The 17,371-nt window shown below is 38.3% G+C and overlaps 1 protein-coding gene across 1 annotated transcript; it reads right to left on the bottom strand.

Moving 5' to 3' along the window:
• Positions 1-58: 58 nt before the first annotated feature.
• Positions 59-11,947, bottom strand: FH (fumarate hydratase). Its single transcript, XM_009885449.1, has 10 exons — positions 11,864-11,947; positions 11,519-11,653; positions 10,652-10,762; positions 7,864-8,040; positions 6,771-6,953; positions 5,653-5,818; positions 3,633-3,836; positions 2,380-2,507; positions 827-980; positions 59-272 (listed from the first exon to the last, which is right to left on the bottom strand). Exons 1-10 carry the CDS (start codon positions 11,945-11,947, stop codon positions 130-132), a joined length of 1,485 nt encoding a protein of 494 aa, XP_009883751.1. The 3' UTR covers positions 59-129.
• Positions 11,948-17,371: the final 5,424 nt, after the last annotated feature.

The raw sequence follows: 17,371 nt of genomic DNA, 5'->3' as shown, positions 1-17,371 counted from the left end.
CCCGGCCTCCTTGCCGCGGCGGCGGGTGCGAGGGAGTCGGGCGTGAGAAGGAAAGCGTATTGTATTTGTGTGATTTTATTTATTTTTTAATGTTAAGAACACTTTTTTTTTTTTTTTTTTGTACAGGAGTTACTGAGGACCTAACATGTCTTTAGGCTTCACCCACTGATCAAACTGGTCCGACGTCAGGAATCCCAGCTTTATGGCAGCTTCTTTCAACGTTGTCCCCTCTTTGTGCGCCGTTTTGGCAATCTTGGCTGCTTTGTCATAGCCTGTAACAAACCAGAAGGAACAAGTTAGCCGAATGCAGGTCGAGGTGAGGAACCGGTGGGACACCTGGCCCTCGGAGAGTGGCTTTTCCAGATGTGGGTACTGGTGCGTCACTGCCTGTGCAGCAGAGGTGCCCATCCACCAACTCCCTGCCGAGCCCGCAGGTAAAGGCTGTTATTCTGGTCTTAATGCATTTAGATCACAGTTCTATGTGATGACTTCTCCTTTAAAAAAGAATAAAAATCTCATAATCTTTCACTTTTCATTATTAGCGGTCAAATCACGATGACAGGTACACAAATTCTCCCAATCCCCTTTTTTTTTGTTGGACTCTCATCAGGGTTATTTTTATAATGCCCTTGTACGGCCACTGCAAGGAGGACTCATCTTTTTCCCCAGTGATACTAGTTGGTGACATTAAAGTAAATCAACTTTTGACCTGAGCCATGACTTGGTCTCCTAAACATTGTGACAATACAAATAACAAGGGCAAAAGAACATCCCCACAGAATATTTCAGTATAATGCGTTAAGAAGTTCCTGAGCCTTAAACCTACCTATATGTGGGTTAAGCGCTGTTACCAACATCAGGGATTCACTCATTAGTTTGTTGATCCTGTCCGTATTGGCTTGGATTCCGACTACACAGTTGTCAGTGAAAGAAACGCAAACATCTCCAAGAAGTCTTGCGGAGTTTAAGACATTTTTAATCTAACAAAAAAGAATAAATAGCAACGATGACATTCAGACATTAATAGCTGCACAGCCGGGCACGGTTGTTCATAACCAGTGTGTCGGTTCCCCCCACCCCCACAATATCCACTTCTTTGATGGGCTGTTGGTAAGGATGGAGTGCAGTGAACAGTACACCCTCCTCCCTTTGCAGGGTAACCTCAGCCACCCCTATTTAAAGGAATTTGTGAGGAGTATCCAATAGCAGAAGAAACTTTTGCATTAAGAAGACTGGAGTATGTATAATCATTTTGTTGTAACAGTTCACAAATAACCAAGTAAAAAACTACACGAAGGCATGCAATTCGTTGCAATTTCACCCCTCAGGTACCAATCAAGAGAAGACATCGAAAAATATAAAGTACAATAATGTCTGGCATTAGTTCTCTACTTTGACAATCTATAAAGTGCCACTTTTTTTTTTTTTTTTTTGAGAGGTGTTTGTTTCTATCAACATTTATCTGCTGCTAGGTACATCTACTGGCTGTTCAATAGGATCTTTTGTCAAAACCAGGTGCTGTATACTTAGAAGTAGTTTATTCAGATGGAGGGAAAAAAAACATTACCCTAAACAGACACAGTAAGGTAAGAGACAAATACTGATGTTATTATCAGATTTTGTTTTTTCCCAATCATTTCTTACTAGCATAATAAAAAAGCAGAATCAGTCCATACAGTCTGTGTAGAAAAATAATATATGACATGCTGCTTCCTTTGTGCCTCTTATTTCTAACAAGATGACAAAATCTCAAAAACTTTTTTTATTTCTATTGAATATTAGGATCTTTTCCATAAGTCACCTTCCTTCTTTTTAAAGTCTCATCCTTTCACTAACATCTATACTATTTCTTCAACATCTCACACACAGTGTGTCTCTTGGTGTATCCTGCTCACACTGTAGAAGGCAGACTTTATTTTCAATACTGAAGTCTAAGACTAATCATTTACAATTTTACATAACTGACTTGCCAAAAGCATGTAATCCTTTAGTATTTAGCAGTAACAGAAATTAGTAACACATAGTTGCTAAAGAAAAAAATCCTCATTTTTAGCTAAAATACCAAATTCTCTTTGGCTTTGGAAAAAATTTTGTCTCTGTGTTCCTCTCTCGCTGCTTTTTAGACTGATGATAACCTTACATTTTCAATATAAAAGCTTATCTGCATAAGATAGTTTCATGTAAAAAAACATCGCCAGTTCCCTGTCAAAATAACAGGGACTTACCATACGAAAGAATATAATTTCTTCTTACATTGTTATCAGTTTCTCTGGTGCTTGTATTGACCATACACTCACTGAGTTTTTTTCTTCCCCTGAGTTATTTGATAGTACAAACGATTTTTAAAAGTCCTAGATATTTAAAACTTGATGAACTTACCATCATGGGCTTGAAAACATTCAGTTCAAAGTGTCCATTGCTCCCTCCTACAGTAACAGCAACGTGGTTTCCCATAACTTGGGCTGCCACCATGGTTACAGCTTCACACTGGGTAGGGTTCACTTTTCCTGGTTGTGGAAGGGAGAGAACAAGATTACCAACAAAGGAAAAAAAAAAAAAAGAATAAAAATGAGTACTTCCCTCATTTACCAAATCATATTCAACAGAAGATGTTTTGTAGGAGGTAAAATGTCTTATCTGTATCTGTGCACCACAGAAAATAAGTAATTTCCATACATTATATTAAATTCACTGTACTATTGCAGTAATTCAGCTAGGATTTTTAAAGTAGCTATGGCTGCTTTAGCAATCTACCAAGACTTTGAGAGCTGGATAAAATGTGCATGAGCTAAGCAGCTGTTAATTACCACAGTTCTTAATAGTCAAGAGACTATAACCTGACTTTATTTGTGTAAGTAGGCATTTCTGGTAAATCATTATTACATCAATATACAATCACTAATACACTCTGTTTACTTCATCAGGAGAAAAAAAACCCAAACAAATTAGAGTAGCCTCCCAACAAGAAAGTTGGGAGGGTTGCCTTCATTTCTAGAAATAATTCTAGTAAGAACATTCATTATCTGCTTCTTTTGAAAGCCAGATATGCTCACAACCTGTTTCTTTTATAATTTATCATACAGGAATAACATGCTTAGAATAGTTTTGGATGTACAATACTCACATATGCATACTTTTTTTAGGAGAGAGGCAAGGAATGACTACTAATATTATTCCTTCCTTTCTTATCCTCCCATACACTGGGATCATTGCAGAAGAGAATATGTGAGTACATAACACTAATTATGCTAGGAAGTAAGGACAGAAGTCAATTTACATCATGATATTGCTACAATTCATAGATTAGATCACTTAAAGCTTGTTTCAGAAAAGTCTTTACACAAAAATTGTAGAGATCTTGCAATTCTAAAAGTTTTGAGAAGTATGCTTGTATTGATAAAGTCGTACTATATGTTTACAGATACTACTCTCCACCAAATAATTCCCAACTAACAGCTGTGCAATTAAGTATTTTTATGAACATAAATTTTGGTAAAATATGGCAGAAGATAAAAACTGACAGAAATGTTGAATCATGGACTTATTGACGTTTGTTTGGTAAATATCTGTTAAGAGTTAGTGGTCCAAACCAAAATAAACCGGCAAATTTTCTCTGTATGTTTTCTCTGTACCTGGCATGATGCTGCTTCCTGGTTCATTTTCAGGCAGGATGAGTTCTCCTAGTCCAGAACGTGGTCCAGAACCCAGGAAACGAATATCGTTAGCTATTTTCATCAGACTACATGCCACCGTGTTCATAGCTCCACTGAGTTCAACTAGAGCATCATGAGCCGCAAGAGCTTCAAACTTATTTGGAGCAGTGACAAAAGGCAAACCTACAGGAAGGGCAAGAAATAGTAAACCAGTGAGGAACTTCCTTGCAGACCAGATAATCAAACACCTAATTAGCTTAATAAATAAAATTTTAAAAAATTAATAACACTGTAAGATCCTCTCTCTTCTCTCGACCTTCCCTCACAAACATGTTTCTTAAACAGACTAAATTCAATACAAAAGACAATAAAAGTCACTAAAATACGTAAGAATAAGAAATTTACCCATCTATCCCCAACAAAGGTACAAATTTCAAGCTTTCATACTGTTATTGCATACTAAGCATTGCTTTGCACCACAGGACTTTGTGAATGTCAAGAATTTCTTACAAGTTATCCCAAACACGTATTTCTTCCATTAAATCAATTTAGATTCTTTAGATTGTCAGTTGCCGGGATAATTTCTCCCATTTATGAAAATAGAGAGTTTTGCAGGACAGTGCAGACATTAGGATAAATAAAAAGTAATCACAATGGAATTAGCTACTTAAAGAAAAAAGATGCACCCAAGTATTGGCACTGGGAGGGAACAACAAACCAGACTGAACATGTGAAAGCTGATTCACACTTAGGAGGATGCCTGAAACTGCTGCCAACAGCAAGAGCACAGGAATGGAAGCAACAGCTCTCTTTATGTTAATTAAATGCCTGAGATTTAAGGCTAGGTTCCATAATGAAAAACATTTCTTCAGGGCTTTGCCCTGGAAGAAAAGTTTCAGCAGAATTTTATTAGTGGTAATGGACATCACTAAGGACTGACCGTGGGCTGGACTTCTGCCCCACAAAACTACTGGTCTGAGCTTACATTACCAGTTCAAACAAGAGCAGCATAACCCCCATAACTTCTAGTGTTCTGCAGTTCCTGCCAAACACCAAATCCCACTCAATTTGCATGGGCTTCTGAATTGCATAGCTGCCTTCACAGTTGCAGATACCATTCCAAACTTTCCCTTTTGCCCTTGCCAGTAAACTTTCCCTGTAAGAACACGTGGAACTTCAATAGTCTGCCCTACTTGTTTTAAACTTGTACAACCTGCCCATACGGTACACCTAATAAGCTTTAAGATGGGAGAGCTTCCTAACACCACCAACTGCTTCTTCAAGCACCAAAACAAGGCCTGCTTCTCAGCAGCTGTTGCTTATGACAAGTTACTTCTTCCCTCTCAGGGCAGAAGAAAGTCTTGACCCTCTACAAGACAGTGAATAGTAGATCAATTAAAACAAAAATACTGTTGATAAGCAGTTTCAGATTTTACAGCAAATTTAAATCACAGACGTATGCATTCATTCTGGGGGCATTTTAAAAACTGATACTGTGACACAGAAGAGCTGGTTTACAGATCAAAAACTCAATGGCTCTGTAAATTCAGTTTTAAGATCTATAAAGAAAGCATCAAAAAAATCAGACAGCTAACTTTTACTCTTTCACATTAAAAAAATGTAGTGGCTTTGGGAGGGTTTCTTCCTCTTCTTTTGTGCCACGTCACTGTAGATTAAGAGAGCCAGAGGAGCAAAGATCAAGAGAGAAGTATTATAGCTGCGCTAATAATAGAAGCCTGAAACTGTATCCTTCTCCATAGAGCCTTGCTCAGAAAAACATGTTAATTTCAGTCACTTTCAATGCACTCAGTATAAAAATACATCGCATGAAAAATCATAAGTATAAGGCATATAACATACGGCATTAACAGAAAATTTCCTGTTAAAACATAAATACAGTTTGAGCTTATGAGAAGTAGAGAAACTGAAAGATTTAGTTTTAATTTGACTGTATGTTACAAATACTGCTTTACTGATAACTCCAAAATACCATTCTCACCTGTCAGTTCAGCCACTTTAGCAGCAACTTTCTCAGCAAAACCGATTCTGGTGTTTAATCCTGTACCAACTGCAGTCCCGCCAGCTGCCAGCTGATACACTCTTGGCATGGTTGACTCAATCCTAGCCACACCATATTTAATTTGTTGCACATAGCCACTAAATTCCTTGGAAAGAAAGGAGGGTAAAATAAAGGGACAAAGACAACAACCAAGAATAAGCATCTGGAATTATTTAGATTTTTAACAATATTGGACTCATTTATTTAAAAACCTGAGGGCACTGAACTTCACTCAAATGCTAAATCTTCACATGTTTTCAGTAAGAGGGAAAGTTACATATATTAGAAGACTGCTCTCGCACTACAAAGAATTACACATAAAAACAACCTACATATATAAAAATGTATGCACAACACATCTTTCTCTTGCCTTATATCTCAGTTGTGTACCTGAATCCAAGATAAATCAGCTCTCAGGTTAAACCGATGTTCTCAAGGTACAGTTAGAGAAACAGATCTTAGGCTTTGTTCACTTAATTTTTGTTTGTAAAAAACCCGCCTGTGCATTCTTGTAAAAAATCCATGTTACATGGATTTTACCAATTAAGTTAATTCATTACCAAATTAACGTAATATAAGCCGTTCTTGACAATATGATAATGAAGATTGGCTATCATATAAATATATATGATCATATAGAAAAGATTTTCATTCAAAATACTTAGTAGTTTTGTATGTTGGCGAAACCTCAATTATATAAACTTAAAGATTACAGACCAACTACCTTCTTCCTTCCAATGTCAGCGTAACAGAAATAGCACATTGTGTTATTTGATAATGGAACATCTTTTAAAAAATATTTGTATCTTAATACTGTTAGAAGTAAAACACACATGGAAAACAATTCAGAAATTTATGATGCAGTTATTAAAGTAGCACATCCAGCAAACTCCAATAAAGATGAAAATATTCTGACTGAGATTCAGCCAGTTTCCTATAATTTCTCTTAAACTATCAACTTAATTTAGGCTTCTTCAAGTTTGCCTCAGTTTCCTCCAATTTATTTACAAGAATTTTCCAAACAAATACATAATTTGTTTGGGTTTTTTTCTTTTTACCTGTCCAAGGGTAAGTGGAACAGCATCTTGTGTATGAGTGCGCCCTATTTTTATGATTTGGGAAAACTCTTTGGATTTCGCTTCAAGCGCATTCTGTAGCTTCTTCAGTCCAGGTAACAACACCTCATTAACCTCCTGGGCAGCAGCAATATGCATTGCCGTTGGGAAAGTGTCATTTGAACTCTGTGAAGGAAGTTCAAGAAATTTATTTTCAAGCTTTTCCCACCATTGTTACTGTAAGATGTACATGTATGGCTTTATTCTCTTTATTTTATAAACAAGAAGAAACTAAACTAAGAGTAAGCAACTTAGGAATGCCTCACAAGTCAATCTGCAGGAATAATTAAATCTTCTAAATTCCAGTCCAGTACCTTATTGATAAAATCAGCTTTTTATAACTATACCCACAGAAAGTTAACTTGAATAGATTGTTCATACCACCACTGGGACAAAAAAAGAAAAGAAAAATAATTACTAAAGTAGTTATGAGAGATGGGTAACAAATGGGTAGATGATTTTAAAGGAATTGTAGGTGACTTAAAAACACCTGTGTGTTGTGATACTGAATAAGCACAAAAGATCAGGAAGGGATACAACCAAGTCAGTGGCTTAAACTTCAGTTAATCTGAACGAAATATTGAGAGTGAAGCATAATAAAAAGGTCTACCAGTATTCTAGGGGGGAAAATTACCCATTACAGGACTTTAGCCATTTTAAGATTCTTTCTACGTGCTTTATGTAATGCATTATGGAGATAACAGTTCTAAGTATTCAACCCTTAGAAACTGGATCTATATTTAACTTCTTTAAGACTGTCTCAGTAGCAGTGGTTGTCACCAGACCACCTCTGCCCACCACATCATGTGTGAATTCATGCCATGTTCAAAATTTGTAATCTAAGAAGCTCATACTGTCTCTGACCAGCATTTTAAAGTTTACTTAAACTGAAAAACTTGGAAAATTGTTGCCAAAGTTGTACACAAAACTTTTTTTTTTTTTTTTTAATCAAAACAGTGGCTATAAGAGAATTCACAATTCCAAAAAGAAGAAATACTTTTGACATTAAAAAGAACTATAAAACAAGTATAATGACCTGGCTTTTGTTAACATGATCATTCGGATGTACTGGGGTTTTGCTCCCCAGTTTGCCCCCCATTATCTCAATGGCTCTATTGCTGATGACTTCATTGACATTCATATTGGTTTGAGTTCCAGACCCAGTCTGCCACACAACCAATGGAAAGTGATCATTTAATTTTCCTTCAGCTACCTATAATGGAAAAAGAGAGAGAAAAGTTGTTCTACTGGAATAAAAAAAAAATAATCAAAAAACATAAACCTGAGAATTTTATAGCTAACTCAAATAATGTTCTCCATTATATTTGTAAATCTACATATAACAGTTGTGAATTTATACCAGAATAATTAAGAGAGTTTGATATAATACCAGATATTAAAAGGGCAAAAACCTTTTGCGATGCTTTTTGAAGATGCTGAATTCTGAAACACAGAGAAATACAGAGAAATTTGATTTCATGTTCTAGACTCATAGAAAGAAAATATTTTTAAAGGTCTTGCAGGTTATATCTTGTGTTTCCCAAACAGTGAAGATGATTTTATAAGTCCAAAACCATTCTCTCCCACCCCCACCCCATCCCCTTCCCAAATTTCAAAGCAATTTGCATTCTAATCTTCCTGGGTAGGACAACAGGTAGTATGTGCTGGTTCTCCCACAGTTATACACTCAGCTTAGTAAGACCTCCCAGGGAAAGAAAATAAAGTAGTTTCTCAATCAGAGCCCGTAAGGTGCTTCAGGGTACTGATTCAGTGTTGTGTGTCTCCTTGGGTCATGACCATCCTTTGGGCGTCAGAAACATTGGTTTTCAGACAGCGCTTATTTGTTTACAAACTCCTCATCAGCATGGGCGCACTACTTTCTCCTAGGAAATCAAGCTCAACAGCTGCACAGTTTCATCATGAACACTGATCACAGCTATACAACAATTTGAATAAGAGGCATTCAGAAGTCCATTCCTTATGGGAAATAGCCCCCCAGGGGAGGTGTTTTTGCCAAAGGCTATCTGTCACACACATGCAGTACATGATATTTGTATAACTGGACTCTGAAATTTCTCCAGAAATAAATTTCATACCGGGAAGTTCCAGACCTCTTACACCTGTAGACAGTAGATTTTGCATCAAAGAGCTGGCAGATGGTTGCTGGTATCAAACACCTTCTTCCTGTAAGGCTAAGGCTTCCCTAATACTGCACTGGACCTACATGGCTTTGCATTGAGAGGTGCCTAAAAAGGACGTGTGACTGTTTTTACTGTACCTCAACTGTAAGTGAATATGTTACACATATAAACAAGGAAGAGAATCTCATGGTATTTAAAAGATTCATATGTATCAACTTGCTGATTACCTATGGGAACAAGGTCCTGATAAGCCAAAAATAGCTGTATCAACTTACATCTGCAGGCAGGCTATGACAACTACCATCCCAAATCAAAACAGAATGGGTACAAATACTCTCCTCATTGATGCACATTTTTTGGAGCCTACTGAACCTTAGATGCATTTAGACATTTTTCTAAATATGTGCTTGTGATAGTACCAGAATCTGTGCTCAGAAGTACTACCCTCATGCCTATTAGCCTCAGCAAAGTCGAGAATGCAAATCAAAAGATTTGTTGTCACAACTCTGAGGCTACATAACTACCTCCAGATTATCAGGATACATCAGTCCTCCTGCAATCATGCTCTTCAGGAAAGGATCTTATGTATTTCCCATCTTATGAAGGGGCAAAGTTTCCACCTCCAAGAGTAACTTGATTCCTTGCTGTATCTTTCTTTTTCAGTTATATTAGAAAGTTATTTTGGAGGTAATGGAAAAGATAGCACTGCACGGGTGTTTTTTAAGACACAACAAAAAAGCCCCAAACAGCTTTCAGAACCCATGAATCTAAATTAAGTAGCATTTAGCCACCAAAATTTCTGATCCATCTTTAATGAGGAGAACCCTAGAAACCACAAGAAGAGATTGGACATATTGTGGAGTTCTCAAGAGCTCTTGGGTCTTGGGACTTAGGCTGCTACAGCTGGTAGAAAGAGGATAAGGCCTTCTGCAAATACTGAAGTATTTTGAAGATAATCATAACAAGAAAGCTCTGTAAAACAGTGCTTCTGGATAAATATATCTGTTGATTTAAACAAAGCAACACACGTGGTATTACCATACCTCAAATAATGGTCATTTACAACTCTGTGTAATTGGGTAGCATTTATCGTGAGAAAGAGGAGATGCCTCTGTGTGTCACATCATACCCTCTTTAGCTAGAAAGGTGATACTTAAAAAAGCACAGATGTACTAGTAAGCTTAAGTCTGAAGAGGAAATAAACTAGTAACAGAGAAACTTTTTGGATTGCAGATGGTCTTCACATTACCAAGATGCAATTGCTTAAGAGATTGGAGACTTTCACAATGAAAAAGCTTTATTTGGCATGTTACTTCAAGTTAGCTGAATGAACTGAGATTCCGTTCCCCTCCTAGTTTCTTTTATACTGTTCAACTGGTAAAGAGTCAACACTAAGAAAGTAATTAGTAGTCTTAATAGAGGGGGAAAATTTCTTTGTTTTTAAAACTTAAGTATCAACATGTATTTGAACATTCTACCATTTCTATAAATGTAAGTAGTAAAATAGTAAAACATATTAAGTAAATGATTTCTCAACCTGAAAAACAAAATTTACTAACAATAAACACCTTCCTCAAACAATTTGAGAAATGCAAGAGGTCTTCCCTCAGCCTCCAAACTTCCTGTGAAAAGCTTAACAAAAATACAATGACAGTTCTAATATTTTGAACAGTTTGTTCCTACCTCATTTGCCGCCTTTACAATAGCATTAGCAATCTTTGGGTCAAGACCATAGTCTTGATTTACTTCAGCAGCTGCTCTCTTCAAGATGCCAAAAGCCCTTATAACTTGAACCTAAGACAAAAGAGTAAGTTTAAATACGTGGGGTTTTTTTCCCCCCAAAGGACATTTTAGGAACCTAGTTCTAAACCAAACTCCTCCTGAACTTAAATCCAGCAGTAGTCCATCAACCAAACCAAAGAGCAAACATGACCTGTTTTCCCATTAACAGTAACATTTATCCAAGCAGTCCAGAAAGCCATACACAGCTCATCCTTTCTTTGGAAGTCCAGGTATGCTTTGTGTATCAAAACAGATTACATGCATTAAAATGCAGAGAAAAGAGAACTGGTTCTATTTCTAAAATAGCTTTTTGGAGGGCAAACTGACACACATTTCAGTACATGGAAAGCCAATGCATGACAAAGCGCATGCACACTAATGCTCTACGCACAGCTACATGTGAAAAAGTAACTTCATATCAACTCATGCTACACTAAACATCTTCAATAACAAACTATATAATGCTATAGCAAACAAACTATTCCATTTAGTCTTTCATCTTCAGAAAAATGAAAGATGGGTTTCTATTCATTCTGGTTATTAAAAAATTAAGCAACACAGTAAAATAATTATTCAAAAGCAACATTCAATTTATTTAAATGAAACAAAAAATATTTCTAACACAGAACAGTATCTTGCCACAGAGTTTCTAACTTTAATTAAAATTCAAAGTTGCTTATATTCGCAGCAAAAGTCTGAGAAGGTATTCACTCTCACATCTAAAACATACTTAAAGAGAAGAAACGAACACAGCTTTAAATTACTTACCGGCATTCTTTCTGAAACACCTCCAATCTTGAAGTTCATTGTAGATCTTACAGTCTGGGCACCATAGTATTTGTCACTCGGGACCTTCAGTTCACCAAAGGTATCATATTCTATCCTAAAAGCCTCTTGAGTGGACTATGGAAAAGGAAAAAAAAGTGTTTCAGACACTGGTAAACAGCACAAACATTTTGAAAGCAGATATAGTTAAGAAAAAATGTGCAAGAAGGGTGAAAAAACAAAACAAAGACACGCAGCTAGTCACAGGTATTTTTCTAATGATATCTTTCAAGTTAAGACATTTTTCTAGTTTGAACACCTACCTCACTAAAAGTCACAACTACTAACCTGGTGTAGCCTAGCAGGCCCGCTGGTAACAGGCAGCACTGCAAGACTTAAGACCTCAGCTACCCATTGTACGAAACATGTCATCCTGACAAAAGACTTGATTTCTTCTTTTTGAAGAATTAGTAACTTGTTTTGTAATTTACAGAATTGCTGTTTTGTTAAAACCAGACAGAAGAACTAGCACGCTAAGAATTCAGGTAGCATACGCCCAGGCAACAGACACGTAACACCATCTCTATTTGAAATCCACACAGGACAAGAACAATACTGGAAGGGAGCAACTGATTAATCCAATACCAAGTTACTGACAATTAACTATCTTCTTAAACCTAATGAACCAGGAATACAGGTTCCCTAGCTGTGCAATGCAAAGAAAGTGCATCTAGGTATATTTTGTGCAATTTTTATGTGAGGCACTAATTCTTTATCCTGTATACACCTAGCACGCATTATTATCTAACACAGCCAGAGGGAAATTAATTTTAGCTGGCATACACCAACTAAAAAGTAATTTTTTACTCTTTGTGAAATAATCCATTCATTTGTGATGATGTGATCATATCTACATGCAGCTTGATAAAGATTATGGGACTGGACAGGAAGCAAGAGCAGTTTACTCTTCCTCTCCCTATGCCTTGGTCAGCAAAGTCCTAATTTTCTGTGAGAAAGGTGTTAATCTTTCCCCAGACGAGGAGATTACCTTCTTGCAGAGTCTTCATGAAGGAGAAGTCTTTTTTAATTCTTAATCATAGATGGAGTTGAACAATCCCAGCTCCAGATGTAGGCTATATACAATGCTGGGCTTTGACCTAACTGTGACCCTCAGGGGTGGGTCCGTGGGATAGCTCTATCAGAGCATCAAGTCAGTGTTGCAGCACAGTGAAACAAGGAAAGCAAATGTTAGAAACTATTAAGAAAAGCAGAGGATATAAAAAGAAACACTTCTGGGCCACCATGGCTCGTCTAGGCTCTGAAGTCTTTGTGCAGATTTGATTCTTTCATCCCAAAAAGCGTATTATTAGAAACAGTTCAAAAAAAGGCAATAAGGCTGATGAAAGGTAGGGAACAACTTTCTTAAGACAACTGACTTTTTCATTCAGAAAAGAGACAACTTGGGATTTGAAGGAAAACTGAGGACAATAAAAGCATCACTAGAATGGCAATAGGCATTAGCTGCTCACTGTCTCCTCCCATACAAGAAACAGGAGTCATAACGTTAGGTTAGTACGAGTCAGGTTCAGGACCAGGAAAAGGAAGCAGCTCTTCACACAAGTTGCAGACTGATGAAACTCCTTGCCAGCTGATGCTATGGATGCAAGAAGTCCGCACGAGTTCAGGGAAAGCAAAATAAGCACTCAGAAGATCTAAACTGGATTATTATACAAACCACAGACTCAGGAACTCCTCTGATGTAAAAATGAAGAGCCTGGGTCAGAATAAGAGGGAAGCATCATATATGTTTGCACAGTTCTTACTCTTCCCTTGGTGTCCACTTCTGAAGTCAGACCGTTCCTCTCCTTCCTTGGTCTGTTTTACTTGCTCCTTGCTTGGTGGGTCTCAGTCTTCTTTGACAGAAGCACAGATGGGTATGGGGCTGAACACTCTCTCCAGCAACACTGACTTTCTGCAGCAGCCTGTCCAGGTCGGCATCACCATGGATGGCAAGCTGCAGGTGGTAGTGGCGTCAGGAGGTGTTCCAGCTTTTCACTGTCCTAAGTGGTGTTCCCAGCCAGGTGGAGATGCTCTGCCATCAGATACTCCAGCAGCTGCATACCAGAGACACCAGTCCCACTCACTTAGGGCACTCTTGCAGAGTAGGTCGTGCATGTGACCAAAAAGAAACTGCAGCCCAGCCCACAAAAAGCAAGGGTTAGCTCTAGCCGTCCTGCTCCCCACGCCTTGTGTTTTGGCTGATGCTCTCCCAGACACTGACCCCAGAAGAATACAAAGCTTAGCGTGGGCCAGTATGACATTCCTATGTTCTTTAATCATCTTTATCCTATTTCAATCACTTAGCATTCATTCACATGCTGACAGGAAACAGAACATATCCAGCACTTATTTAGTGCCTTACTACCAAAAATGTTTAATGGGGATGCTTGTGGGTGTTACTGTACGTGTGCACACAATAGTATTCCAACAGTAGATATCATTGATGCACGGTCTCTGAAATCCCTGCTTTTGCTCTGGACACCTTGTATAAGCAGACAATGTCAAGCTCTTCCTCGAGCTGGAGAAGCAGAACCAATTCATTTCCAAGTCCAGCTCTTGATACTGTTGGTGGTTTGATCACCAAAAGTATCCACACTCAAACAATATAAAAAAACTACCTGTAACCTTTTAGACAAAAAAGCTAGCAGTTGCACAACTGATGCCTCAAACTTACAAAATTCCAATGTCAACAATGGTGAAACAAAGATAAATAGGATCAGTACCTCCTCGTACAAGTACCTTTTAACAAAAATTACTTCCCTAGCCAATTCCACGTTACGCACATTCACAAACTCCAATGAAGTTAACAGAGTCAACTGCTTCAAGCTGAATATCATTTGTTGATTAACAGAGTAAAAAGTAACATTAGGGAAAAAAGGAAAGTGATTTTTTTCATACATATTAAAGTAACTAAACTAACTTCATCACTACCTTCAGACTAACGTAGCAACCTGCAGAATGCACTGTCTGAATTTCAATGTAAAAAACATGCTTCTCCCACTCCTTAGATGTAATTCACCCTCTTGAACAGCTTCATGTCCCAGTTCCCGTATCTGAAGCGGCTTCTGCAGTCACTCGCTGCCCTAGGGAACCTGCTGTAAAATGCAGTGCAACAGTAGCTCACTTGTGTCAACCCTCTACTCCCACACCAGTGGGCCACAGAAGAGGACAAAAGGACATCTAGCAACTCTGCCACAAGCCAAGGCAAACTCCTGTACTCACTTAACTTCTATCGTACCTACAGCAAGTCTCAGCTCAAAACTATTATTCCTCACCTTTACAAAAGAAATATTTTCTTTTTAAAGGCCTGACAAGGTGTGCTCTGCCCCCCAAAATCCTAAGAACGCATAGTCCAAAGCTTACACAGTTCAGCAAACATAACTGTACCTTTGCCTTCTTGCAGGGAACTAATCAGCTAGAACTGATTGCACCATAATGCACTGGAGATACTCAAATGGCAGAACTGCTGCAATAATGTTTCCCATGGAAAATTACATTCTGAATTACGTATGCAGCAACTTTTGGATGTAAGTATTTCAATTCAAAGAATCACAATTTTTAGCAAATTAAAACCAATCTTTAAAAGCCAGCAGGAAATGAAATTTGTGCTCAACTGCTCTCCTTTAGCAGATGAATGTTTCCATTTTTAAGTGTCATTTCTCCTTTGTAATATCGAGTCACAAATTCGGAAATTTACTCTTTAGAAACCAAAACCAAGTATTTTAAAACATTCAGCCAAAGAAGGAAAAAACATTATGACCACAATTCAATTTAAAACATCTTGTGCAATTTAGCTCTAAGTTAAGGCAACACAATAGTCATACTGTAGAACAACATGGACATTTGGTTGTGTTTACACCGAGGTGTTCCAAAACACAACTCTTGCTGCTGAAAAATCCCTGCAAACATCAAGAAGTCGTGTGGGTTGTTTTTTTTTAATTTAAACACTTGTTGGTCTATTTTTGGTGGTCCTATTGGAAATAAAAACATACAAAGCTTTCCTGTAAGAATTCAAGGGTTGCCTGAGTCCCAAATTTGCTGAGCGGCATTTTGCTATAACTTCTCCTGTTATTTAAACCCAAGCAATTAATAATGTCTATTTACAGTACAGGTCATATTTCTGACCAGCAAAGAACAAAACATATATATTTCATGTAATGTAAGACTGCAGCCTTTCATAAATATCAGGTCTTCAGCAAATAAATGAAGACCATGAGCTATAATGTTTTCCTTGATTGATGCCAAACAGCAAAATAAAAAAGGGAACCATCTGGCAGACCAATGGTTTATGAGTTACACAGTCTGCTCTGACACAGGTTTTCTTATACAGGTACATGTATTTCACGATGCAGTTTATTCACTCATTTGGAAGCTTGTTTATTAATGGTATTTTCTATACCATAATAAATATCACAGACTGGGAACTAATGTTCTAGTTAAATTTATTAACTATTTTAGTAAACTAAGTAATAAAATTAATTTATTAATTAATCAAATCCTAAATATACCACTTTCTGCTGGAATTCTTCCAACATGCTCAAGTTATCTGCTTGTTTTAAGGAGATGCACCCCAGACTAAGGTTTCCATGCAATGCCCTACCTGCTAATACTGAGATTCAGAGTTCTTTATTTGAACAGCATTTTCATTTCTACATTGTACCGCGTGCAACAAACAAGTCCCACTCACATTTCAGCCTGAGAGTCAACTGACTACACCTGAACAATCACTGGGGATGTTTGCTAGAGGCCACAGGCAGTTCTCAGCTGAAAGCTCCCTAGCTTTCAGGCAGCCCCAGAGATTTTCCAGATATCCACATTTCTGTGAGGGTACAGCTTTTTCTTATGTGCACCTGTCCTGGCTTGAGCAACACAGGATTAATTTAGCTTTCAGTAATTTTATTTTTCAGTAAAATTCTTCTAACGCTAGGGACAACTGCATTTCTAGAAGACTCTAATGTCTGAATTTGTGAAAATATTTACTTTATAGCCAGCTATGGTATGCGGGTTTCAAGGTCTCGGTGTTTTCGAGTTAGTGAGGAGTGAGACCCGGGCACTTGACCCAAGCTGACCAACAGGATTATTTCATACACAAACGTCACATTCAGTATAAATTAGGAAGTTTGCTGAGAAGTTTCTCTCTTCTATGATGGCTCCGATGCTGAGAACTTCTAGCCCCGGTGCCGGACCTCTGAGGCCTTCCCTTCCTCCTGAAGCCGTAACGCTGGCAGTGTCTGACATTTGCTGTCCACTGCTGGGAGTGCACAGCTTCCTACTGACAGAATTGGCTGAGTATAATCCTTGTGCATTTTATATTGGTATCGGGATCAATACTGGTTCTTTGGTATTATTAATGTTAACTATTTAGTCCTATTCTATTAAATCTGTTTACATTTCAACCTTCGGGTTTCCTTGGTTTTTTCCCCGATTCCCCTTCCCGGGGTGTGCGTGGGGGGGTCATCGGGTGAGAGAATAATTGCCTAAACTACAATAAATTGCTGTGGGTTCTTCCAACCATAACAGTACCTCCCATAACTCTAAGAAAGGCCCTGACGTTTCTGTGCAAGAGGCTGCCGCACGCCACAGCTCTGTCGCAGCGGGTCCTGCAGTCGCACCGTTCCTGGCTACCGGGCTGATGCCGCCCCTCTCCCTCTCCCTCTCCCCTCCTCCCCGGCCATGCTCAGCTAGCTAACGGCGGCGCTCACGCCGTGAATCTCACCCCTTGGCCAGCGCACCCGTCCAAATCGGGGCCGCAAACCCGGCTGCGCCCGCGCTGCCGAGCGGAGGCCGGGCCGGGCC

The sequence above is a fragment of the Charadrius vociferus genome, unplaced genomic scaffold (assembly GCF_000708025.1).
Source record: "Charadrius vociferus isolate BGI_N301 unplaced genomic scaffold, ASM70802v2 scaffold174, whole genome shotgun sequence".
Taxonomy (NCBI): domain Eukaryota; kingdom Metazoa; phylum Chordata; class Aves; order Charadriiformes; family Charadriidae; genus Charadrius; species Charadrius vociferus.
The sequence above is the reverse complement of the archived record's forward strand: the minus strand, read 5'-3'. Positions and strand labels throughout refer to the sequence as shown.

Coding starts and splice junctions, on each gene's coding strand:
- FH (XM_009885449.1), bottom strand. CDS start 11,947: ATGACATGTTTCGTACAATGGGTAGCTGAGGTCTTAAGTCTTGCAGTG. Junction 11,654..11,863: donor GGCCTGCTAGGCTACACCAG/GTTAGTAGTTGT, acceptor CCTTTTCCATAG/TCCACTCAAGAGGCTTTTAG. Junction 273..826: donor AGCGCTTAACCCACATATAG/GTAGGTTTAAGG, acceptor GGTTTGTTACAG/GCTATGACAAAGCAGCCAAG.